At 39.1% G+C, this 26,642-nt stretch overlaps 1 protein-coding gene across 2 annotated transcripts in view; it reads left to right on the top strand.

Moving 5' to 3' along the window:
• Positions 1 to 26,163, top strand: part of LOC126416279 (uncharacterized) — a 212,181-nt gene extending 186,018 nt beyond the window's left edge. For both annotated transcript variants that reach the window (XM_050083923.1, XM_050083924.1), the window contains exon 9: positions 25,806 to 26,163. In XM_050083923.1, coding sequence (XP_049939880.1) covers positions 25,806 to 25,828 — 23 coding nt within the window. In that variant the 3' untranslated portion in view covers positions 25,829 to 26,163. The remainder of the gene's footprint in view (positions 1 to 25,805) is intronic.
• The last annotated feature ends 479 nt before the right edge of the window (positions 26,164 to 26,642 follow it).

Here is a 26,642-nt window from a genome sequence, read left to right on the forward strand (position 1 = left end):
GGTGGGTCTGCTGGGTCATCAGGTACCAGTTGTACATGGCAGGTTGTGTGGAAAGTAACACCTATGTGTTCTTATGTTTACTCACAAGGGGAGGCCGCCAATTGTGAAATTCAGATTTGATTCATACTGCACACAATAAAAGCTCATGGCCAGAGGTGTAATGTGGCAAAGCACCAAGATGCACTTATCAGCCGTTGTCGAGAAAATCGACAGTTAAAAGAAACCGTTGCGGTGAAATACTCTCTGCGATTGATAATTTTCTACAGCGTCGTGGCGCAGTGGTAAGCGCTCGGGTTCATAATCCAAAGGTCGCAGGATCGAATCTCGCGCCATGCAACTTTTTTTATTATTTGTTTTTTGTAATTCAAATGTATATACACACACATATATATATATAAATTCCCGGCAATCAGTTGCAACAATTATGCATACAATAAGTTGTTGAAAGTGGTTTGACGTGGAAAAACTGGCGACTTCGAACATCATTATGTTTTCCGCAAACAAAGTTGTATTTCACAAATGTTATTAATTGTCTTCATAATGTTTACCACGTGTAGTTAACGGAAGACATAGAAACGATATTCCGAAACGAATACGTATAGTGTAAGTCAAACGTTCGAATTAGAATAGAGACCCCACGAACACAAATTTGCTGTGGCAGGTATGAAATATAAACTCCGTTACTCGCTCGTTACACTTGAAGGACAGATGTTGAATGGGCAGAAACGAGCCGCCGCATAACAGCGTAGTTGCCTGCTAACTTCGAAAGAAGGTAGATGCGGTCCCTAGCGCAACTTATAACATCGTCGAATATCAGTGTGTATGTGAGAGCTTCAGTACACCCTGTTAAACAAACGGAAAAATGGAGGCGGTACAATTAGAGAGTAATCCGGGCCCTTCGCATGAAAGTGATGTGATCGAAGAAGATTCTATATACAGTGAAGTGGCGAAACAACAACTGAAAGATGCGGTGGTGTATTTTGAAAGCCTCCTTCGTAACAGTAATCGCATCGCAGCAGAACCGTCATCATCAGTCAACGAAGAAGCCATGGTAATTGGGGAAGAAATGTTCCAGAATACGCTGCAAATGCTCGCCGAAAACACCCTCGTTCATGTTGAGGAACTGATAGACATTAATGAAATCGATGATGCGCTCGATGTCGTGCTGCTTTCTGCTTTCCATGTTTCTATGATAACTATCACTCTGGTTCGTGCGATACTCCAGCTACTTCTGGTCACTAATTGTTAATTATGTGCGAGTATATACCGAACTTTTCAATAAATTGTATCCACTTGAATATTATCTCTGATATTGTGTTTTATTTCAAGTATTATTTTTCCACGACAAACGACTTTCATCATCTTATTATATGCATAATTGTTGCAACTGATTGCCAGGAATTTTCACACATTTGAATTACTAAAAACAAATAATAAAAAAAATGCTGCATGGCGCGAGATTCGATCCGGCGACCTTCGGACTATGAACCCGAGCGCTTACCACTGCGCCACAACGCTGTAGAAAATTATTAATCATTGAGAGCATTTCACTGCAATGGTTTCTTTTAACTGTCGATTTTCTCGACAACTGAGAAGTGCATCTTGGTGCTTTGACACATTACACCTCTGGCAATGAGCTTTTATTATGTCCAGTATGAATCGAATCTGAATTTCACAACTGGCGGCCTCCCCTTGTCAGTAACATTATCAGTTATGGTTGCTGTGGGCTTGATAATTGAAATTAGACCATCAGTCAATGGGAATGTGTCACTTGGTCAGATGGACCACATGTCTTATCATATCATATCGATGGTTATGTCTAGATATGCCATCATCCTGGGAATGTCAGCTCAAAATGTGTCGTGGACATAGGCAAGTGGGGGCACTATTGCGTAACAGGGCAATTCCACCTGGCTTCTGTGGCACCTGTTATAATGGTCAACAGCACCATGATAGGTGTCATCTACATGAAAATTATTGTAGCCTCCATTATAAAAAATACATGTGGGTACATCAATAAATGAATCAGAATATTGTACAGTCTTCAGTGTTTTATGTTAAAAAGAACTTGAACTGGTAGTCACAAGTTTCGGGTTTCCTTAAAAGGGTAAGCTATGCAATTTTTGCATTATGGATGACATAACATTTTTAAATGAAAATTGAAGAAGTTACGTAGATTTTCTATATTCATTCACTAATGTGTTTTGTTATTGTGTTCTTGATAACTCAGCATTGAGGAAAGAAGTGTTGTTGCAAAGGAGCTGTAATAAGGATAATATATGGTGTCCACTCTAGTGGCTCTTGTAGACAACTCTTATAAAGTTCATCATGCTAACAACAGCCTCACATCAGATTTACTCCTCTATGAAATTTATTGTCAACAAACATCACAGTTAAAAAATGACAGTAACATACATAAGTACAATTCTAGAGAGAGGAGCCAATAACACTATCCATTACTCAGGCTTAGTGTGACACAGAAGTGTGTGGTATTCAGCTATAAAATCTTTGACCACCTACCCACTGATGAGACAAATGTAATAGATAACCAAAATACCTTTAAACAAAAACTATTGTTTTATCTTCTTTACAGCTGCCTCTGTGGAGTATCGAATACTATATTTTTCAAATAAAATGTGTATTGTAATTGTGAAACTGGCTCATTTCACATTGTGCCTGAGAGAACACAGTTATGGTCCATGGAACATGCAAATAATTTAACTAATACGAACTTCAGTGCCAGTCTGCTCACTAAGTAACTGTATGTATCACTTTCATTGGTTTATTGACTTCACGTAAGAACAAAACCTCTTAGGATTCTGCTCATATCAGTTAACAAAACATTATTACCAGAATCATTAGACACTTTTTACATTTCTCTGTTAAGATCGTTTTGCTTTTGCTCAGCTTCTGTGTGTCAACAGGGCTTTGACTTCAGTTAAATTTGTGTTGAAGCTCAATTTGCTTTTGTGGCAGCATTTAATATGGCTACTGAGCCATGTAGGATCCTTCTAATCCCTCACAAATTGCTCTGCACACAAGTGCCTACAATGCATTGTGCAATGCTGTTAAATTTTGTCCACTACCTCTTTATTTCAAGAGCTGAATGTTTCTTATCCCTGAAGACAAAAAGATCCTACCTTTCTAAACATTCATTTTTACCTCTGTAACAGACATAAGTTGTATGGTCACTGTAACAAAAATTCTGGTCTGATAGTTACCAGGAATTCTAAGAAACTGCTCTAATTAACTACTCAAAGTTATTTTCAGAAAAGACATTAAAAACAATCTCAATCAAATCGCTATCCCTGGCATTCATTTCAGTTACGGCAATGTCCCATAGCTGAAAAAAATGAAATCTCCCTCTACATATGTCACAAAAGCTTACCAAAAAATTTAACACAGTACACTTCAGTTTCTCTTAAACATTCTGCCACTATAGTTCTTGAGCTGAGTGGTGTATAAAAGAACCCAATTACCATTTATGATGCTACTTTGATGCTCGCCTTCACATAAATTATTTCACATTCAGAATCTGTGATAATCTTACTAGATATTATCACATTCTCTATTGCAATAAATATGCCACTATCATTGACATCTAGCCTGTCACCAATCTGAATTTAAGATATCACTGCTGATCATAATGATCACTTCAGTTTCACCAAATTTTCATTTCAGCGCCCTATTTGGGTTTCATTACTGTTAATGGATTATAATTCTGAATCTTATTGTAGATGTTTCTGCAGTCAAATAGTACCAAATTAACATAGTCTCTTTCTGATCTGCAAGGATGAATGCTGTTCTTCACATTTAACGTGGGTAGTCCACTCCTTCCTCCAATTACAGCATATAATTAATCACCAAGCATAGGAACTAGCTGCTTTCTCTGTGGTATAAGGCTGACCTTTTGAGGTGGTAGGGGCAAGAGGAAGGGGAGGGTGAGCTCTGCAGTTGGTTCTACCAAATAGTGAACAACAAGAAATCCACATCAGAGATTATAAAAAAATTGTTCGTGCTTGTGCTTTATACCTTCCACATGGCTCCAAACCAGAGGACTGTGACTGGTTCTGGTAGAAAGTCAGAAACTGTGAACCGTGTTCGCACCCTGTGTGTAAGGATAGCTATATTCATTAATACAGGAACTTTACTACGTGCCTAACTTTGGTGTTCCCAATATCCATCAGTGTTTCTCCAGACTTTCTAGGAGAATCCTGTGCTGGCTTGAATATACTGTTGTAAATCAAGAGCATATCTATTGCTAAGGCATAAGGGGACAGCCATGCAGCCCCAGTACCCTCATTTGTCTTCTTTCCACCTAGAGAGATACAAAACTGCAGGCTCTGCCATTTGCCTTCAGGTGAAGATAAACAGCAAGATTATGCTCAGTAACATCAGTGTTTGAAGGGTTTTTAGAAGCACCAGAGGTGCCACAGATTTCACCCCAAATGTTGCTTGAAGACTGTCAGCTGTGACCAACATATCCTCAAGGTGTTTTGAGTGACCAACTTCCCTTGCTTCTACATGTGACAAGTAGACGGCCTATCCATTTATTACTGTACAGAACTGTATAACAACACAAAAGGATATGTTTATCCAAGCAGTCAGAGCCTAACTGACTGGACTACTACAACAAGAGCTAAAGCTACTTAAGTGGTGTAATGTTAGGCCAGTAAAATTAACATCCGTGCCTCAGTGGATACACAGTTTCCCATCAGATCACCGAAGTCGATCACTATTGAGCATTTCCAATACTTGGATGGGTGATGTCCGAGTATGCCGCATGCATTTAGCATTTTTCCCTTTGCCTTTATGGCAGAGGGGGTCAGCAGGGTTGGTGGCATAAAGTTCCTGATCACCAATCTTTGCACCAATGTCCTGGATTAAATTCCAGACCTATTCACAGAGTCTCACGAAGTTAGGGCATGCGACATTGCTGATGGTGATCTGCCATCGGATGCGGATATTAAGCTCAGAGATGTCCTCTGTGCTATTCAAGAGGAGTAGGCTATGTGCTGGCACCGGGTTCACCCTCTCCTTCTCTCACATCTTTATTTATTCATCATCAACTTCAACTCTGTCCCCTTCAAAGAAATCCCCCTCAAATATAATACACTTATGCCACAGCACTTTTTCCAGTCTTGGAATCACTGCTGAAACTGACTTTTTGTTATGGTGTTCAACTCCTTCAACAATTCTGTTTTTATCTCATCAGTGGTAACAAAACAATCTCCTTTCATGGTTCTCTTCAGCCTCAGGAATAGAGAAAACTCACAGTGGGCCACACCCGGCAAATACAGTGGCTGAGGCAACATAACGGTTTTGCATTGAGGTGTGAGGAGGAGCATTATGATGATGCAATTTCCATGAGTGTTTTTGCCACAATTCTGGTTGTTTCCTTCAGGTCACTTAATGCAAATGACACATAAGTTCCAGGTAATATTCCTTATTGACCATAAGACCATAATGCAGGAACTCATGATGCACTAGTCCATTGTAATCAAAGAAAACAGTGAGAAGAACCTTCACATGTGATCGAACTTGACAAATTGTTTTTGGTCATGGCTTATAACCTTCTTTAAAAGTTCTGGATTGTTGTCAACTTCATTCAGCAATTTCCGAGCAATTTCAGTGCAAAATTGTTTTTGGTCAAAATTCAACACTTTTGAAATGGACTTTGCTGCTACATGTTTCATGCCCAAAACATCTAAAAAAAATTGCTTGGCATGAGCCAAAGGACATGCCAACACCATCAGCAACCTCTCTGATAGTGATTTGGCAGTTTTCCAGAACCATTTTCTTTATTTCTTCTATTTTGTCAGTAATTAATGTGCTAGGTTATCTAGGGCAGTTTTCATCTTCAACATCTTCTCGACCCTATTCGAAACATTTATACCACTCATAAACTCTTGTCTTACTCATAGTAGATTTGCCAAAAGTGACAATCAATATTTTGAATGTGATCTTGTGACCTATTCTATTTTTCAAGTAAAATTTAATGCAAATTTTTTTGATCTATCTTTCACGAAAGTGAAAATTTTCTGTGCGTTCAAAAACATATACATTATTTTCAACTGTCAACAAAAACTAAATATTAAAAACACCTGAAAATTCAAACACAGATAAAGAATATGTGTACCAACAAGATTTAAAACACATATTAATCATGTATTTAAGAGTCACACTTAAACAACACAAAATGCTCACACACTGGTGTGAAGGATAGAAAGCAGCTTTACAATCAAACCAATTGAACCTGCCCATTAGGGTCTCCCAGCCAATAATGCCCTATGGCTTTACTTTTTCTAAAATTAGTGGTGAACAAAGAGTAAAAACAAGAAAATTGAAGCGATTTGTAGTTTCTTGTAGATAACAGTAACAGTGAGATCTTTGAACATCTTTTCAAAAATAATAGGGTTCTGTTGTTTAAGCTATAAGCACTGACACTACGTCACTGCATACAGACAAACCTTTTTGTGTCAATGCCCTTTTTTATCGCTCCAATATTTAGTGTAAGAGAGCTAATAGTTTTGAAAATGCAAAGACTGCCACTATTATTTAGTGTTTATCAAAGAGATGAGGAATAAACATATTAACAATGTTGCATTTTAAATCTAAAATCTAAACTCAGAAATTATATTTCCAAAATATCAAATCTCTAAAATGTTTGTGACAATTGCAGTAGAAATGCACAATGACACTCAAAGAAAGGCTAATTTAGTTTTATGGTAAAAAGATCTGATTTACAATTTCTCTCTCTCAGATGAGGAAGAACTTACAGTGAGTAGTGGTATTAACCCAGAGAAGAGAGAACATGAAAGTAATGTACAGAAAGAACAAGGAAATAAAAGAAATTGTGAATCTGATCACTCCCCCTCAGAACTAATTAAATCAGGCAGGTACAGAACGTTTCATGTCATTGAGTACTACTTATGTCTTCTGTTATTGGGTGGGAATCTTATCGTTTTGTTGCTCTTTTAAGTGTTGTCCTCATATTATAAGCATCTGCAGGTGCTTCTTGTGTTACCACATTTTAGTTCTTGCTTCACATGAACAATAGCACAAATATGAAAAAGAGATTTCCCCCCAAAATTTTTGCCACTATACCTGAATTGAAAATTATTGTGCCTTAACACAACTTCATCTATCTAAATATTTCATGAAAGGCATTCATTCATGGTAATATGAAGAGCTAACTGACCTTATTTCAATGACCTTACTCTTAACTTCTTCTTCTTCTTCTTCTTCTTCTGCTTCCGCTTCATTAGGATCCTTCAGGATCACATGCGGCTTGTTTAGCATGTGTTCTTTCTTCCCAATACCTCTTGATTCTCTCGCTTCTTCTGTTTCTTTCTTCTTCTGTTAAGACAACTTTGATTTTGGTGTCCGGCCACTTGTGACCATCCACCAACCATTTATACTTCTCCCTGTCCTCTGATACTGCCTGCAGATTCCTTTCTTTTGTCCCTCCAGCCTTCCAGTCATCTCTGACTTCCTTCACCCAGTTGTTTCCCATATGACATGTTGCATTCCATATCATTGTAGTTGACCTCTCCTTGTCCATCCTCATGATGTTCCCAAGAAATCGTAACCTCCTCTTCCATATCTTGCTCGATATGGGTTCAGTATTTTCATATAGTTCCTGTTGTGTTCTGTGTATCCAGATATCCCCATGTATTTTGGTGCTGCATATGTCTCTCAAAATTTTCCGCTCCTCCTCCAACTGTATACAAGCTCTCTCGCCAAGTGTGATCATTTCTGATGCATACAGAGCAGCATTTCTTACAGTTTCTATGTAATGTCACAATTTGGCATTCCATGACAGATTTTTCTTGCCATATGTTGTTTTCACTGAATACCAAAGCTTCTGCAAAAGCTGTGCCCTGTCTACTGCCCTACTGTTGCTCTGTATGCCACCAGTTATCTTCTCCCCCAAATAATGAAAACTGTTGACTTTCTCAACGACTTGGCCCTGTATCTTGCAGCCAGACTCAGTGTTCAATGTCGTCGTCTTCTTATATGCAATCTTCAGTCCAACCTTTTTCGCTGTTTTGGCTAAATTTTTTAATGCTGTCTTTACCTCTTTTTCTGTCTCATTCCAGAGTGCCACGTCATCTGTGAATGCCAGGCAGTCCACTGTTGCATTATGTTTGACCTTGTACCCTATTTGCACACCTTTGATTTTCATTTTACTATTTAGTTGTCTCCTCTGTCTCACTACTTCGTCCAAAACCATGTTAAATAAAATTGGTGACAGTCCATCCTCTTGCTGGACTCCTGTTTTTATTTTGAAGCTGTCTGATGTGTACTGCGATGCCTGATCCTGGCAGTAATGTCGCTTAACATTTCCTTTATTATTGTGTGTGTTGTAGCATCCAGTCCTCTATCTTCTAACACATCAAACAGCTTACATCTGTCAGTTGAATCGTAAGCCTTTTGGAAGTCCATAAATGTCACTATTATCTTTTTTCCTTTCATGTGTCCATGTTCTCTTATCGTTTTTATTCCAAATATCTGTTCTGTACAGTTCCACCCTTTTTTAAAGCCACACTGGTACTCTCCTACTGTTGGCCCCAGTTGTTCTTCAACTCTGCTCAGCAAGATTCTCAACAAAACCTTGTACCCTATGTTTAAGAGAGAGGTGCCCCAGTAGTTATCCAGTACTTTCTTGTCCCCTTTCTTGTATGGTAGTATTATAATGGCTTCTTCCCAGTCTGTGGGTATTTTCTTATTTCTCCAGATATCCATTATTATATTGTACTTAACTTAATTATGTATTTTGCTTTAAACTTCAGAGAATTGGTTTGCTTTGCTGTGTGATTTCAGAGGTCTTCTCAACATAACTGATTAGTTGCATGTTTACAGGTATGCAGTTGTGTTGACAATTACATTTTGTGTAATGGAATCATCAGCGTAGCTGGAAACATAGAAACACACCTGTGGTTATGTTTCTGCAATAATGAACATTAATCATTATTCACAGCTGATGTATCTTGACAGAGTAGCATCTTGTGAGTACGTCATGGAAGCACTTGAAATATCAGAGGTCAACTGACACCCATAAAACTTTGCAGAGCTCTAGTAGTAATTAATTGGTGGTGGATGGGTAGGAGTTGGAAAGAAGGGCACTGTTGTGTGGTTTCCTCAAACAACTTTTACACATTTATGTGTCAGTTAAGCACATATATCCAAAAGCCGAATCATACTGGCAATAGCTAATAACCATCATGATGATTTTGTACATCAGCAGAAGGTGTATCTGCAGAACTATGAATGATGATAACTGTGTGATATTTTTCTGAAATGTACAGTCATCATGTGAATGTTGGTGCTCAAGTATGGAGTTGCTTGTCAGTAATTATGCATTAGAGTTTGAAGTATCAAAACAATATCAGGCCTGTGGGCTTCTTGGGCAGAGGTTCCGGGCATGTATGTCGTGTCATGAAGATAATGGTTTATAAAAGTCTTGTTAAGGACGTCCCACACAAAACTGGCATGCATCATGCCTGAGATTCAAGTAACAATGAACTAACACTAGAAATGGTGGCCGTGGGCATCCAAGCATCACTTACGTCATGTAATGACATTACCAGCAACAGGCTATAATTCTGCAGGCGTGATGATGTTGATTTCCCTGGTGACGTTCCATTTAAGATTGTATATTTTGTGAGAATTGTGAACATGCACTTTGCTTTTTAATATGCCTCATAAATAAAGGTTGTGCATTGTTAATTCTGGGAATCCTGGAGGGGTGGGGGAGGGGGGGGGGGCGGCACAGGCCTGTACTGACAAGTCTGTCTCCAGGAACATGTTGCTGAGGTGGGCCGTCCTTTGGTTGGATGTATGAGCAGTTGCTCCATATTGTTGGAATACCCTATACAACTTCTCTGAATCTGTTAATTGTGCAAAGAAAGAATCAATGTGTTATAGATATCTGGCATTGTTTAAGGTGTAATTGAAAAATATGAAGCCAATAATGCGCATGCCGGGCAACACACACCAAACATCTATCTCCCCTGAGTAGAGTGGTTCTCCAAGCAGAATATGAGGGTTGTCCTCCAACTATTATCTGCAGTTCTGGGAGTTTACATAACCTGACAAATGAAACCAGGCCTCATTTGGCATGAAGTAAAGAAAGGGGTCCAAGTAACTTTTAGCAATTGATGTTAAAAGCTAGTTTCAGTAATGAACACTCTTTTTCTTTTCCTCATGCTCACTCCCACACACACACACACACACACACACACACACAGTAGGCTTTTAATTTCATATCTTTTAGTATATGCTGACATGATGTACAAGATACACCAATCTGCTGTGAAATAACTCCTTACCGACTTGTGGAACTTATCGTAATGTTCGTGCAAATTCTGTAATTCTGTCTGTAGTTTCAGGGATCCTCACTGTCAGTCGCCTGTTCCTCTGCATATTCTGAATGAAACCTACAGCACCTCCCTTTCTTGTACAGATCTTGAATAGAGCTGGTTGTGGGGAGTTTCCTACTAGGATACTTCACTTGAAACATTTCATTACATTTCTTGATGGATCCTGCCTTTATGTAACAATCCACCATATCAATTAGCTGTTCTAATGCGAGCTGCCCCATTTCTGTAACATCTCAACAATAAAAACCCCTCACAACAACTGATACATCAACACAAAGCTGCACTTAACTTTCTGATAAAATGACATGTAGCCGACTTTCAAGACAATTTTGTCACTTTACAAGCAGTTCGACTAGAGGTGATTAACCAATTCGTGAGTTGTGCCTATTTTAAGTGGGACAACTTGTATAACACACTCAGTAATGTGGTGCATTAGGCAGAGGATGGCAGTTCAATTCTTCATCTGACCATCCACCCTTAGATGTCTGTTGTTTCCATAAATCACTTAAGGGAAAAATATCTGGGTGGTTTCTTTGAAAGCACATTAGCTGATCTCCTTGCCATTCTTTGCCCATCTAAGTTTCTGCTCCATCTGCAATAATTTAGCTGTCAATGGGATATTAATGCTAAACTTTTTTAATCTTTCTTTTCTTGCAGAACAACTTGGGATGTGAGAAACCTCATGAATATTCATTTATTTAAACTAAGTTATCATTTTCTCACCCATATTTTCACCATTTTGCCACTGGCTCACTATAAGATGAAGGAAGAACTAGTATTCATATCTCAGTGTAAGGAAACAGTGTTTTCCATTCTATACTAAAGCATCTGATTACTGGAACTGTGTTTTCCATTCTGTACTACAACATGTTTTACTTTCTGTAAGGAATAAAACTCCTTTTCTTTTAACCACAATTTAAACACATGCCAGGTTGATCTACATCTACTTTTATACTCCAGAGGCTGCTATAAGGTGTGTGGTAGAGTGTACTGTGTGTACTACTATCTACCCCCACCATCCCACCCCCACCCTTCCATGCTGCCATTTCCGTGTTCCATTTGTGAATAGCGTGCAGGAGAAATGATTGATGGTAAGTCTCCATGCCAGTTCAAGTCTCTCTTATTCTACCTTCATGATGTATTCACAATTTTATTAGCTATACAGTATGCCTGAAGTTACTTTTATGTCTGAAGATATCCCTCTAATAGGAATGACATGCTGTAGTCTGTTTGCTAGGAACTCTTCAGTCCAATTGCAAAGATGGCCTGATATTCTGCATGGTCATATTTTGTTTAGATGACAATGTGGAACTATATCAAATGCAATCAAGAAATTGGGAAACACTGCATCAACCTGGGCACTACTGTATGCTGCCTTTGTGTCTCATGGATGAACAGAGCAAGCTTGTCTTTGGAATCTATGTTGATTCCTACAGAAGACATTTTTGGTCTCCAGTCACCAAAATTTCTTGACAGAACACACATGAGGTCTGTTCAAAAAATTCCGGAACATTCATAATTTTGCGCCAGTGATATATTGGAGCAAAATGCAGTATTCATCCCTGCACATGCCTATGTTTAAAGTATAACAGCTGGAAGTTTCATTGTCATATGTCACAATATTATGAAAAGGAAACTGCCACTCACCGTATAGCGGAGATGCTGAGTTGCAGATAGGGACAACAAAAAGACTGTCACAACAATATATATAAGCTTTCAGCCATCAAAGGCCTTTGTCGTAAGTAGATCTCTCTCTCTCTCTCTCTCTCTCTCTCTCTCTCTCTCTCTCTCTCTCTCTCTCTCTCTCTCTCACACACACACACACACACACACACACAATTGCAGGCTGTGGCAGCTGAAGCCACATGCCCATCTGCAACACAGCGTCTCCCCTATATTGTGAGTGGCAACTTTCCTTTTCATAATATTGTTACATTCCATCCTGGATTTTCCATTGTTTGATTGTTGTATGTCAGTTATTTTTCAGTGCTGCATTGAGTAGAATTTGTTTCACACAGTTTGTGAATTTTGAGATGGCAGAGCTAGAGCAGCAACACATCTGCATTAAATTTTGCATGAATCACATCCAATGATGCAACCTATTGTGATGAGTTCTTAAGCCATACTCGGTGTTATGAATAGTTCATGTGGTTTGAAAATAGCTGGATGGAAGTTAAAGATGATCCCTGTTCAGGACACCCTTCAATGTCTGACGATGACGGTCATGTCAGTAACGTCAGCAAAATTGCACATGCCAATCAAAGACTGACTGTCCAAGAGATTGCAGAAGAACATAACATTTCAGTTATATCATGTCACGAAATCCTGACACAGCATCTTAAAATGCGTCATGTTGCCACCAAGTTTGTCCCACGGTTCATGAATCAAGACCAGAAAGACCTCCTTTGCCTTGCACTCTGCGAAAAGCTTTTGCACTGCACAAATTGAGGGACCTCGCCCCTGTGGCCTTTTTTTAAAATCTAAAGTTGAAAACCCATTGATCGAATGGATATTTGCAACAGCAGACAAGATAACAGAAAATTCACGGACAGCACTTTGCACGATTTTCAAGGAGTGTATTGAGACTGCCTCCAGAAGTGTAAAAGGCATTGGGAGTGGTGTATCAATTGTGGAGGAGAGTATTTTGAAGGAGGCCATACACAATAAGTAAAAGGTAAGCATCGAAAAATGTTATGGTCAAAGTTCAGGAATTTTATGAACAGACCACATGAACAGTGGACTCATTGAAACTTCTTGGCAGATTAAAACTGTGTGCCAGACCGTGACTCGTACTCGGGACCTTTGTCTTTTGTGGGAAAGTGCTCTGGAATGGCCTTATTATTTTTACGTTCACCTGAGAGAGCTAACATATTATTGTCCTTAGCCTCAATATCACTAACTTAAAACTGACCTCCTGCACCATTCTTGAGTGTAGTAGACCAAGTACTACACTCGTTTTTGTAATTTTACACTCCACAGCACTATGGAGAGTGTTTAACAAAGGTATATGAATACATTATAGCTATTTACAAATGAAACAAGAGTAACATGCAAAATAATGCAGTGCAATAATATAGTTGGCCTGCTGCAGTTAAAATTGTTCTTGTCTTTGTCATCTAGCATTCTCAGACAAGTCATTTCTAGTTGTAACATTTTCTTTTGGATTGGGGTAAATTTTATTATAAAATCTCTGATTGAAAAGTGATCTAAACAAAGGTGACTACACTCACGAACATTCGTATCAGAGTTAGCTACTGTGGCTGAAAGACAGTGCTCCTGTAACCATGCAGTGGTTCAGAGTATCATTTAACTAGAATTTTCTCTAGCATCTCAAGCAAATCAAAAACCACTTTAATGCTGGACAACAACAAGTCAGCAGACATACATTTGACACTCCCCTGTCAGATTAGGTACAAACCAAGTGAGGTGGCACAGTAGATAGCACACTGAACTGCCATTCAAGAGGACAGTGGCTCAAATCCATAGCCAGCCATCCTGATTTAGATTTTCCTGGATCAATTAATGCAAATTACAGCATAGTTCCTATGAATAGGACATGATTGATTCCATTGTCCATCCTTCTCTCACTCCTGGCGTGTGCTCTGTTTCTTAATGGACTTGTCATTGATGGCCCATTAAACCCTAATCTTCCTTCATTATAGGGTACAGAAACTACCACCTTCTCATGTGTACCTTTACTACTAAAGACAGTGGCATAAGAAGTAATTGTGCGGCTAGTCCCAGCAGAAGTTCGAGTCCTCCTTCAGGCATGGGTGTGTGTGTTTGTCCTTAGGATAATTTAGGTTAAGTAGTGTGTAAGCTTAGGGACTGATGACCTTAGCAGTTAAGTCCCGTAAGATTTCACACACATTTGAACATTTTTTTTAAAAAGTAATTCATCATGTAAAAAGAACATGAAAATCTAATAATCCTTGGTGACTGGAATGCTGTAGAGGAAGGAATAGAAGACAGAGTTATGGGAGAATAAGGGATCGGTAGTAGTAATGAGAGAGGAGAGAGATTAATTTGAGTTATGCAACAAATTCCAGCTAGTAACAGTGAATACTCAGTTCAAAAATCACAAGAGAGGAAGGTACACTTGGAAAAGGTGTGGAGATACAGGAAGATTTATGCTGGATTATGTCATGGTCAGACAGAGATTCAGAAATCAGATATTGGATAGTAAAATGCACCTAGGGGCAGAGACAGACTAAAATTACAATTTAGTACTGATGAAGAGTAGTCTTAAGTGTAAGAGAATCATCCAGAAGAGTCAGTGTAGAACAGAGTGGGTATACAGAAGTGCTGAAGAATGATGAGGCATGTATGAAGTTCTATAAGGCTTCTGATACTGTGCAATGAATTCCACAGTAGACAGTTCAGTTGAAGAGGAGTGGACATTTCTAAAATGGGTAATGACCTGCTTTATAGGTAAATATTGATAAAAAGATGGTAACTGCAAAGAAATCTTGTGTAACACAGGGAGTACTTCAACTGATTGATGAAACATAAAATTACACTAATGTTCAGGAAAAGGCCGAAATGCAGTAATATAAGTCAATTCCTCTTCTTCTTCATCATCATCATCATCATCATCATCATCATCTGTCTATCCTTGAATGACTGCTGGTGATCATACAATGCATCTTTATTCTGTGAACCACAGTAAGTAGTAGTTAATCTGCGCGTGGTAATTTGGTCCACTGCTTTATTTTATCTAACTAAGATATTGTTCTTCACTCTTTTCTTCTTTTACCTTCTGTTATCAACTGTAGTGTTCCTATAGCCGATTGGCATGTGATGCATATAGAAGCGCACAGCAGAAAATGGTATTTAACTAGGTTTCAATGTCTTGTTCTTTGTCAAGCAAAAGTACCCACATTCACATGCATGATCACACAGACACCGATTGCTGTGGTGACATTGACCATTGATTGTCAGTTGCCTGGGCAGACGGAATTCAGAATGGGCTAGGGAAGGACGCACAAAGCGAGAAAGGGGTAGCAGGATAGTGTGAGGCAGGTCTTTTGACAGATTATATAGCGGTTGCACAGTAAGATGAAAGGAGTTTAGAAGAGAGAGCATGTGAGAGATAGAGTGTGGAAAGGTGTGGGGGAGGAAAGGAGAGGAAAGTGGAGATGAAGAGAGAAATAGGGAAGGAAGAGAGAAAGAGAGGGGAATGGAAAAGTGGGGAGAGGGGAAAGGAATGAGAGGGAGAGGAATGTAGGAAATGCCTGTATGGGGGGAGATTGGTGAAAGAAGGCAGTACACATCTGGACACAGGAGGAGTGGTGTGGACAGAAGAGAGAAGGGAAAAGATAAGGGGAGTCAGTGTGAATCAGGTTGCAGTAGGGTAGGCCAGGGAGACTGCAAAAGCACAGCATAAACTGTACAGAAAATTCCTGCCAGTGTAGTTCAGAGAAGCTTGTGCTGGAAGGGAGTCTCCAAAAGGCTATGTAGTGAAGCAGCTGATGAAGTTATTTGTGTAGTGCACAGCATGTTCGGCAACTGGTTGGTTAAGTTTGTGTTTTGCCATAGTTTGGTGGAGGTCTTTCATGCGAGTAGACATCTGGTTATGAAACACAACTTTGGGTAATGTGGGTAGGATTTTGGGTAGCAAATACCTCATCTCAGGGCACAATGAAAGGTGACTGAAGCCTTAGTGAAGGATGTGGTTGAACTTTTCAAGGCCAGGTTGATACTGGGTGATCAGAAGAGTGTGGTTGATGGCAGATTAACAGATTTACTGAAGTAATAGGAGGAGATGGCATGGGAGATGTGTCTATGGATGAGCTGGATAGGATATTGTCTGTCAATAAGTGTTCGGTAAGGCTATTGGTATATTTCAATAACTTCTGCTTTACACTGCAGATGTGGTATCCACAGCTGGTGAAGCTTAAGAAAGAGACTTTTTGTTACTGACCATGAACTCAAAAATGTTTCAGGGAATGAGTAAATTTTATCCCAGGTTTTTCTCTTGTCATAACAGAAATGTATTTTTGGCTATTAATTGTTTTGGTTCTTAAATTAAAATGCTAATATTTGTAGCATATCAGACCCATAAATTAACAGAGAATCAGCAAGCTTAGTTAGCTGTTCTGTAAAATATTGCACCAGCAACAATGCAGCCCCACAGTATATTCTGTTTCTGGGTACATGATCAGTTAGTTGATGTTTGGAAGAGCTGAAAATCGCCCAAATTACTGTGTTTGGAAGCTGCTATGAATGGGCATGTTGGGAGGGATACTGACATTCACATAACAGAGATACTGACGGTCCTCAGGTACTATCCTCTTCTGTTAATGCAATCTCCTCAGTAGTTCAAACATTTGGCAAATAATGGCACCCTGTAGGGAAATGGTACTATAGGATTGGAAGGAACATACTTGAATCATTCCAGTGTCAGTCAGAGGAGGTCGAGAAGACTAGCCTTACTCATGGAGTATTGAAAAAAAGCTCAAAATCTGCAGCATCATCCCCAGAACTGACTGCTGTCCCCTGATTCTGAGTTGAGTGAAAGACTGGAACTAGAGACTTTGAAGATTCTGTAACAAGCTATGCAGTGACCTCCTACACTTGCACCACAGAAATGAGAACAGCAAGGTCGCTCTAAATGGTCAGGTATGCACAACATATCAGAAGCTGCTACCCAGGTAGCTGACTGTGTGTGTGTGTGTGTGTGTGTGTGTGTGTGTGTGTGTGTGTGTGTGTGTGTGCGTTTTCTTTTCTTTTCTGTTTTTTAATTAGGTGATTCTCTAACCAGTCCATACAATAGCAGCTGTAGAGGACCCAGAAGTATCAGTGTAAGATCCAAAGAAATGCCCCTCATATGTGAGAGTATTAAAATCCTAGTTGTTAACTGCCAAAGGATTCACAATGAAGTGCCAGACTTGGAACTGCTCCTAAAAATACAGTGGAGCTCACGTAATAGTACATACAAAAACCTGGTTAAAACCACAAATTGATAATAGTGAGATTTTTGGGGAAAATCTAAGCATACATCGAAAGGCTAGGCTAATGGGAAATGGCGGTGGTGTATTTGTTGCAGTACCCATGAAACATAGTCCTGGACATAGAAACTGAAGCAGCATGCAAGATTATTTGGCCAAGACTTGGTGTCAGGGGAATGCATAAACGTATAGTTGGATCCTTCTGTCAACAACCAGACCTCCAACAAGGTATAACAGGGTGCTTCAGAGATAATCTCAGTATGCTAGTAAGTAAGTTCCCCAAACATACCATAACCATTGGAGCAGATTTTAATCACCTGGCAGTCAGTTGAGATAATTACTAGTGCTGGGCATGACAAGCCATTCTGTGAAACATACTAAATGCATGCTTTGAAAACTATCTAGAACATATAGTTTGGAACCATTCTCACAATGGAAATATACATGATCCAGCCACATTAATGTGACAGCCATCTGTGTCTGATGTCAACTTGCAATAACCACTCACAGATGGCAACACTAGCAATGGAGAGTGTATAAAGTGTGTCATGGGAGATGTGGAAAACAGAACAGTCATTTTTGTATTGCAGAAAAGGAGCAATTTATCTGACATTCAAAAGTACAGGACCATTAGGTTTTGGGCCAAGGCTGAGTTTAACTGTTTGTATGCCACTGATATTAAAGCATACTGTGGATGGCAAAATGGCACTATCAAAAACCAGCACCGAGGCAACTGGGGTGAACCATGAACCATAGTTGTCTGGAGTGAATGATGTGTTCAGGCAAATAGGTGTCCAACTGTTGAACAAGTGACCACCCAGATGAAACAGTGTATCCTCAATGACCGTTCATTGAACATTGCTTCGTACAGGTCTCTGCAGCAAGCCCCTTGTTCTGTGATCCGTGGTGACTGCTGTTAATCGGTGACAATGTGTGGAATTTGCAAGCCAATACCACATGTGGATGTCCAGTGAGTGTCGACAGGTGGCCTTTTCAGATGCATCACATTTTATGCTCCATCAGACATATGGAGCATAAACAGATGGAGCTGATAGAAATACTGAACTCCATCTGTCTGATGGAGCATAAACAGATGGAGCTGGGCAGATGGATCTGTTCTTAGTTACCATATCCACCCGTACCTTCAGTTTGTTTTTCCATGGCATGGTGGCATCTACCAGCAGCACATAGCTCACAGTGTAGGTGTGTGGTTTGAAGAGCAGCAGGATGAGTTTACCATATTCACCTGGCCACCAAACTCCCCAATCTAAACCCAGTTGAGAATCTGTGGACCACCTCGATCAGGCTATTCACATTGTGGATCTTAAACCAAGAACCTTAGTGCAGCTGGCCATGGCACTGGAGTCAGCATGATTGCACGTCACTGTCAGTACCTTTCAGAATCTCACTGTTTCTCTTTGTACATGTCTTGCCGCAATCTGCACTGCAAAAGATGGTTATTCTGGCTTTTTAAAGTTGATCACATTAGTGTGACTTGACATGGTATTTGATCTGCTTGCAAAAAAGAGACTTTGTTCAACAAAGCAGATAAAGAGGCAGTAGTTTCATATCTCAATGAGGACATCAGTAGCATGTATGAGAACTATGGCTCAAGTTTAAACAGAACAGTTCATGATTTTTTTTTTTTGGGGGGGGGGGGGGGGAGGAATGGTATAATGGTATACAGTCACTGTAAAGAAACAGCAACTACTGCATAATTGATGTAAAACAAAGCACAGGACTAAAGGGTGAAAAATGTAGAATTATAAAACTTTGGCTGTCAAGAGAGCAATGCATGAAGCCTTTGATAACTATCACAGCAGATTGTCATCAAAGTATCCTTTAGAAAACCCAAATACATTTTGACCACATGTAAAGGCTGTTAGTGGCAGCTAAGTTAAGTGGGCAGACACTAATGTGCAACACAGGACTGTATAAATCCAAAAGTATTGGCCCAATTTAATTCTCATACCTCTTCAAAGACGAGTGAAATAAATATTAGTGTCATTGGCATTGACAAACATCTGAAATTGTTAGATATAAACAAAGCTCCAGGACCCACTGAATCCCTATCACACTCTACCCTGAATTTACAGTTGAGTAAACCTCTTTCTTAATATATTATACCATAAAAATCTTCAGGAAAAAGCTATGGCCAGTAGTTGGAAGAAAGTCATACCTGTATAAAAGAGAGGCAGGAATGATCCACAATACTATTATCCAATATCTCTGATATCCATTTGTTTTAGAATCTTGTAACATATTCTGAGCTCAAATGTAATGAGGTATCTCTAACAGAATAACCTTCTGTCTGCCAACCAGCATGGATTCCAAATACATCAGTCTTATAAAACCCAGCTCACACTTTTCTTACATGACTTACTGAAAGCCATGGATCAGGGCAGTCAGGTAGATGCAGCACTTCTTGACTTCCAAAAAGCATTTGACTTGTTACCACACCCAACTTATCATCGAAAATACACTTGTATAGGGTATAAAATGAAGTTTGTGATTGGACTGAGGATTTTGTGACAGGGAAGACACAGCATGTTATCTCGAATGGAGAGTCATTGAAAGGTGTAGAAGGAATTTTGAGTGTGTCCTGGGAAGAATGTTGGGACCCTTGTTGTTCATGTTGTGTATTAATGACCTTGCAGACAGTGTTAGTAGTAAACTCACATTTTTCCAGATGAAGCTGTTCTGTTATCTGTAATGAAATAACGTTGGAAAATAGCTGCACAAATATTCAGTCATACCTTGATAGGATTTCCAAGTGGTATAAATACTGGCATCTCATCTTAAATGTACAGAAATGTAAAATTTTACACTTTACTAAATGATAAGACATAGTATCAATGAGTCACAGTTGGAATCAGTCAACTCATAAAAATACTTTGGTTGTAACAGCTTGTAGGGATATCCAACAGAACATTGGAAACATTACATGGGCTCAGTTGTAGGTAAGGCAGGTGGCAGACTTTGGTTCATTGGCAGAATTCTATGGAAATGCAATCAGTTCAGCTTACAAAACACTCATTCAAAACATCCTTGAATATTGCTGAAGTGTGTGGGATCAGTATAAATTAGACTAGCAGGATATATTGAATGTATACAAATAAGGGCAGCACAAATGGTCACAGGTTTCTCTGACCCATATGAGAGCATTACGGAGATGCTAAAAGATCGGAAGATAGACACAAACTGCCCCATGAAAGCTTATGTAGTAAGTTTCAAGAATCAACTTCAAGTGGAGAATCTAGAAATATATTAAAACCCTCTACCTATCATTCCCATTGGGATAGCAAGGACAAGATTAGACTAATTACAGAATGCACAGATGTGTTTAAGCAAATTCTTCCTGCACTTCATTCATTAATGGAACAGGAGGAAACCCTATTATCTGTTACGATGGGAATAATCTGTCATGCTACACACTGAAAGTGTTTTTATTTTATTTATTTATTTTCAATTCATTAAATATTGCAACTGGAGCAGGAATCAGTTGATCAGATGTGCTTTGAATATTGCACCAGCATTACATCTCATCTCATCTCATCTCATCTCATTTCATTCCTTTCCATATCAATCTTAATCAGCAGTTACATGGAGATAATTTCCAGCAGTTGCCCTTGTTTTGTATATTTATGTTGAGTCTGTGAGACAACTGATCTTTCTTGTGAACACGGCATTGTTTACAGATGAAACAGAGTGTAAATTTATGTATAATGTTTTACTGGATGGTAAAGAATCCTTACTGAACTTGTACATTTAATTTCAGCAACGACAGACTGTAAATGAATGATGTGGAATCACAGGTGACTTCATCATTGGTCTATGTTTTATTTTTACACCAATATCTTCAGGCATTTTGCCAGCAGTTCTTGACAATTTAACCCTAATTAAACATCATAGTATGTACTTTCAGCATGGCTGCTTGCACAATTTACTTCAGCATCAATGCAGATACTGAATTAGAAGCAAACAGATTGGTTGATAACTTATGGACCTCTTAATCTTCTTCCAGTTTCATTATTATTATTGTTATTATTAATATTATTATTATTATTAAATGGAGAACTTGGCCCAAGACCCCAGACCACATTTAGAGATGCAATGCAGAACCTTCGGCCATTGTTGTTGTTGTGGTCTTCAGTCCTGAGACTGGTTTGATACAGCTCTCCATGCTACTCTATCCTGTGCAAGCTGCTTCATCTCCAAGAACCTACTGCAACCTACACCCTTCTGAATCTGCTTAGTGTATTCATCTCTTGGTATCCCTCTACGATTTTTACCCTCCACGCTGCCCTCCAATGCTAAACTGGTGATCCCTTGATTCCTCAGAACATGTCCTACCAACCGATCCCTTCTTCTAGTCAAGTTGTCCCACAAACTTCTCTTCTCCCCAATCCTATTCAATACCTCCTCATTAATTATATGATCTACCCATCTAATCTTCAGCATTCTTCTGTAGCACCACATTTTGAAAGCTTCTAGTCCCTTCTTGTCCAAACTATTTATCGTCCATGTTTCACTTCCATACATGGCTACACTCCATACAAATACTTTCAGAAATGATTTCCTGACACTTAAATCTATACTCGATGTTAACAAATTTCTCTTCTTCAGAAACGCTTTCCTTGCCATTGCCAGTCTACATTTTATATCCTCTCTACTTCAACCATCATCAGTTATTTTGCTCCCCAGATAGCAAAACTCCTTTACTACTTCAAGTGTCTCATTTCCTAATCTAATTCCCTCAGCATCACCCAACTCAATTCGACTACATTCCATTATCCTCATTTTGCTTTTGTTGATGTTCATCTTATGTCCTCCTTTCAACACACTGTTCATTCCGTTCAACTGCTCTTCAAAGTCCTTTGCTGTCTCTGACAGAATTACAATATCATCGGCGAACCGCAAAGTTTTTATTTCTTCTCCATGGATTTTAATACCTACTCCGAATTTTTCTTTTGTTTCCTTCACTGCGTGCTCGATATACAGATTGAATAACATCGGGAAGAGGCTACAACCCTGTCTCACTCCCTTCCCAACCACTTCTTCCCTTTCATGTCCCTCGACTCTTATAACTGCCATCTGGTTTCTGTACAAATTGTAAATAGCCTTTCGCTCCCTGTGTTTTACCCCTGCCAACTTCAGAATTTGAAAGAGAGTATTCCAGTCAACATTGTCAAAAGCTTTCTCTAAGTCTACAAATGCTGGAAACGTAGGTTTCCCTTTCCTTAATCTAGCTTCTAAGATAAGTTGTAGGGTCAGTATTGCCTCACGTGTTCCAGTATTTCTACGGAATCCAAACTGATCTTCCCCGAGGTCGGCTTCTACCAGTTTTTCCATTCATCTGTAAAGAATTCACGTTAGTATTTTGCATCCGTGACTTATTAAACTGATTGTTCGGTAATTTTCACATCTGTCAGCACCTGCTTTTTTTGGGATTGGAATTATTATATTCTTCTTGAAGTCTGGGGGTATTTCGCCTGTCACATACATCTTGCTCACCAGATGGTAGAGTTTTTTCAGGACTGGCTCTCCCAAGGCTGTCAGTAGTTCTAATGGAATGTTGTCTACTCCCGGGGCCTTGTTTCGACTCAGGTCTTTCAGTGCTCTGTCAAACTCTTCACACAGTATTGTATCTCCCATTTCATCTTCATCTACATCCTCTTCCATTTCCATAATATTGTCCTCAAGTACACTGCCCTTGTATAGACCATCTATATACTATCCTTCCACCTTTCTGCTTTCCCTTCTTTGCTTAGAACTGGGTTTCCATCTGAGCTCTTGATATTCAAACAAGTGGTTCTCTTCTCTCCAAAGGTCTCTCTAATTTTCCTGTAGGCAGTATCTATCTTACCCCTAGTTTGAGAAGCCTCTACATCCTTACATTTGTCCTCTAGTCATCCCGGCTTAGCCATTTTGCACTTCCTGTCGATCTCATTTTTGAGACGTTTGCATTACTTTTTGCCTGCTTCATTTACTGCATTTTTATATTTTGTCCTTTCATGAATTAAATTCAATATTTCTTCTGTTACCCAAGGGTTTCTACTAGCCCTCATATTTTTACCTACTAGATCCTCCGCTGCCTTCACTACTTCATCTCTCAAAGCTACCCATTCTTCCTTACTGTATTTCTTTCCCCCATTCCTGTCAATTGTTCCCTTAATCTCTCCCTGAAACTCTGTACAACCTCTGGTTTAGTCAGTTTATCCAGGTCCCATCTCCTTAAATTCCCACCTTTTTGCAGTTTCTTCAGTTTTAATCTACAGTTCATAACCAATAGATTGTGGTCAGAGTCCACATCTGCCCCTGGAAATGTCTTACAATTTAAGACCTGGTTCCTAAATCTCTGTCTTACCATTACATAATCTATCTGAAACTTGTCAGTATCTCCAGGCTTCTTCCATGTATACAACCTTCTTTTATGATTCTTGAACCAAGTGTTAGCTATGATTAAGTTGTGCTCTGTGCAAAATTCTATCAGGTGGCTTCCTCTTTCATTTCTTAGCCCCAATCCATATTCACCTACTACGTTTTCTTCTCTCCCTTTTCTTACTACCGAATTCCAGTCACCCATGACTATTAAATTTTCGTCTCCCTTCACTATCTGAATAATTTCTTTTATTTCATCATACATTTCTTCAATTTCTTCGTCATCTGCAGAGCTAGTTGGCATATAAACTTGTACTACTGTAGTAGGCGTGGGCTTCGTGTCTATCTTGGCCACAATAATGTGTTCACTAAGCTGTTTGTAGTAGCTTACCCACACTCCTATTTTTTTATTCATTGTTAAACAGACTCCTGCATTACCCCTATTTGATTTTGTATTTATAACACTGTATTCGCCTGACCAAAAGTCTTGTTCCACCTGCCAGTGAACTTCACTAATTCCTACTATATCTAACTTTAACCTATCCATTTCCCTTTTTAAATTTCTAACCTACCTGCTCGATTAAGGGATCTGACATTCCACTCTCCAATCCGTAGAACGCCAGTTTTCTTTCTCCTGATAACGACGTCCTCCTGAGTAGTCCCCGCCCGGAGATCCGAATGGTGGACTATTTTACCTCCGGAATATTTTACCCAAGAGGACGCCATCATCAGTTAACCATACAGTAAAGCTGCATGCCCTCGGGAAAAATTAAGGCTGTAGTTTCCCCTTGCCTTCAGCCGTTCACAGTACCAGCACAGCAAGGCCGTTTTGGTTAGTGTTACCAGGCCAGATCAGTCAATCACCCAGACTGTTGCCCCTGCAACTACTGAAAAGGCTGCTGCTGCTCTTCAGGAACCACACATTTGTCTGGCCTCTCAACAGATACCCCTCCATTGTGGTTGCACCTACGGTACGGCTATCTGTATTGCTGAGGCACACAAGCCTCCCCACCAATGGCAAGGTCCATGGTTCTTGGGGGGGCCTGTGGCCATAATAGGCAGAAATACCTCAATCTGTTCTTTTTACTGTACATACTCATACAGATGAGCATCATTATTTGTGGAAGTCATGTTGACTATTTAACCTGACAGTAAATAATTTGTACTGCTTTAAAAATGTTTCAAATGTTTATGTAGGTATTTGTCTACTCAGTATTGTTATATTCTCCAACTGTTTGTCTTGTATTACGTAAGTCCGAAAATCCGTCCAAAAATAACAGTGGTCAAAAACTGAAGTGTTTAGTGCACTTGTTAAAATCATCCATAACATTTTATTTGTTCAAATAAGCCCATTTTATGTAGCAAAAAATAAAATGTTGTGAATTGTTTCAACAATTGCACTAAAAGCTCCAGTTCTTCAAAATGGGAGAACAGTGACATATATTACTATGACACAAACTCTCCATTTTTTTCAGTACATAGCTGAAGTACACCATCATGTCCATTATTTGTAACTAGTAATTTCATGGAAGTATGACCCAGCAGTAAGTAGCCTTGAAGAAAGACAAAGGAGTGAGATGATTTCAGCAAGCTGCTCTTATGTGTAACACCATTTTCTGGAAATTTCATTTTGATATGTAGAACCTCACACAAAGTCTTTGGAGTATCCTAGTTATGTTGTTCACCCTTACATTCACAAATTGTCTACCATTTGACATCCGTTGTTGAATGAAGGGTTCTTCTTCAGTTAGCATGCTTTATGCTCATCAGTAATGTGCAATGTTCCAGCATCATATTTTCTGCCGTCATCTACTCACCTTCCACTAAGTTTCTGTGTATGATCTGTTCGCAATTTATATTTTTGTCATAACTTATGATTAAAATAAAGCAGTAAATTCACAGTTCAAGAAAAATTTCTGTTGTGTAATGTTTTACACCATCCTGTGTGAAGAATAAGAAACAAATTGTTACTGATATTATTAATTTTGTTGCTTCAGTTCTTTTAATAATATTCATATTTAATTTGTACTAAACTGTCACAAGTTGAAGATTTATTGCATGTTATTTAATTTTCCCTCTTCTACTGCAGTTGAAAGCCTGAGCTTTTCATGAAGAAGAAGAAGAAGAAGAAGAAGAAGAAGCAGAAGCAGAAGCAGGAGCAGGAGGAGGAAGAGGAGAAGATCATGATGAAATAATAATAGAGCACACATGTTCCTTTTTGTTATTCATAGAATATAAATACTTTAAATGCTTAGATTTTTATAACCTTGTTACAGAAGCTCTGTTGACCTTTGAGAAAAAAATCATGTACCTTCAGGAAGTGCTCAGCTTAGCAACGACAAGAAATTGGGGTTTTTATGTGACTATCTTCTTATTGCTACAGAGCATTTTCTTCTTCTTGTTGTGGATTATTTGATAAGATGTAAAATTAAATATTTTTTGTCTTATCTAATTTGTTTTCATTATTACACTGACATAATTATTTAATTAAATGAAGAAAACCCTGTGCAGTATCGCAAAGGTAGGCTCTGACTGTAATTAACATTTTACACTAGAATACTCATGAAATACAATTTGTTTTTCAAAGTGAGATTTCTACATCTACATCTACATCTATACTCCGCGAGCCACCTTACGGTGTGTGGCGGAGGGTACTTATTGTACCACTATCTGATCCCCCCTTCCCTGTTCCATTCACAAATTGTGCGTGGGAAGAACGACTGCTTGTAAGTCTCCGTATTTGCTCTAATTTCTCGGATCTTTTCGTTGTGATCATTACGCGAGATATATGTGGGCGGTAGTAATATGTTGCCCATCTCTTCCCGGAATGTGCTCTCTCGTAATTTCGATAATAAACCTCTCCGTATTGCGTAACGCCTTTCTTGAAGTGTCCGCCACTGGAGCTTGTTCAGCATCTCCGTAACGC

The sequence above is a fragment of the Schistocerca serialis genome, chromosome 8 (assembly GCF_023864345.2).
Source record: "Schistocerca serialis cubense isolate TAMUIC-IGC-003099 chromosome 8, iqSchSeri2.2, whole genome shotgun sequence".
NCBI lineage: Eukaryota > Metazoa > Arthropoda > Insecta > Orthoptera > Acrididae > Schistocerca > Schistocerca serialis.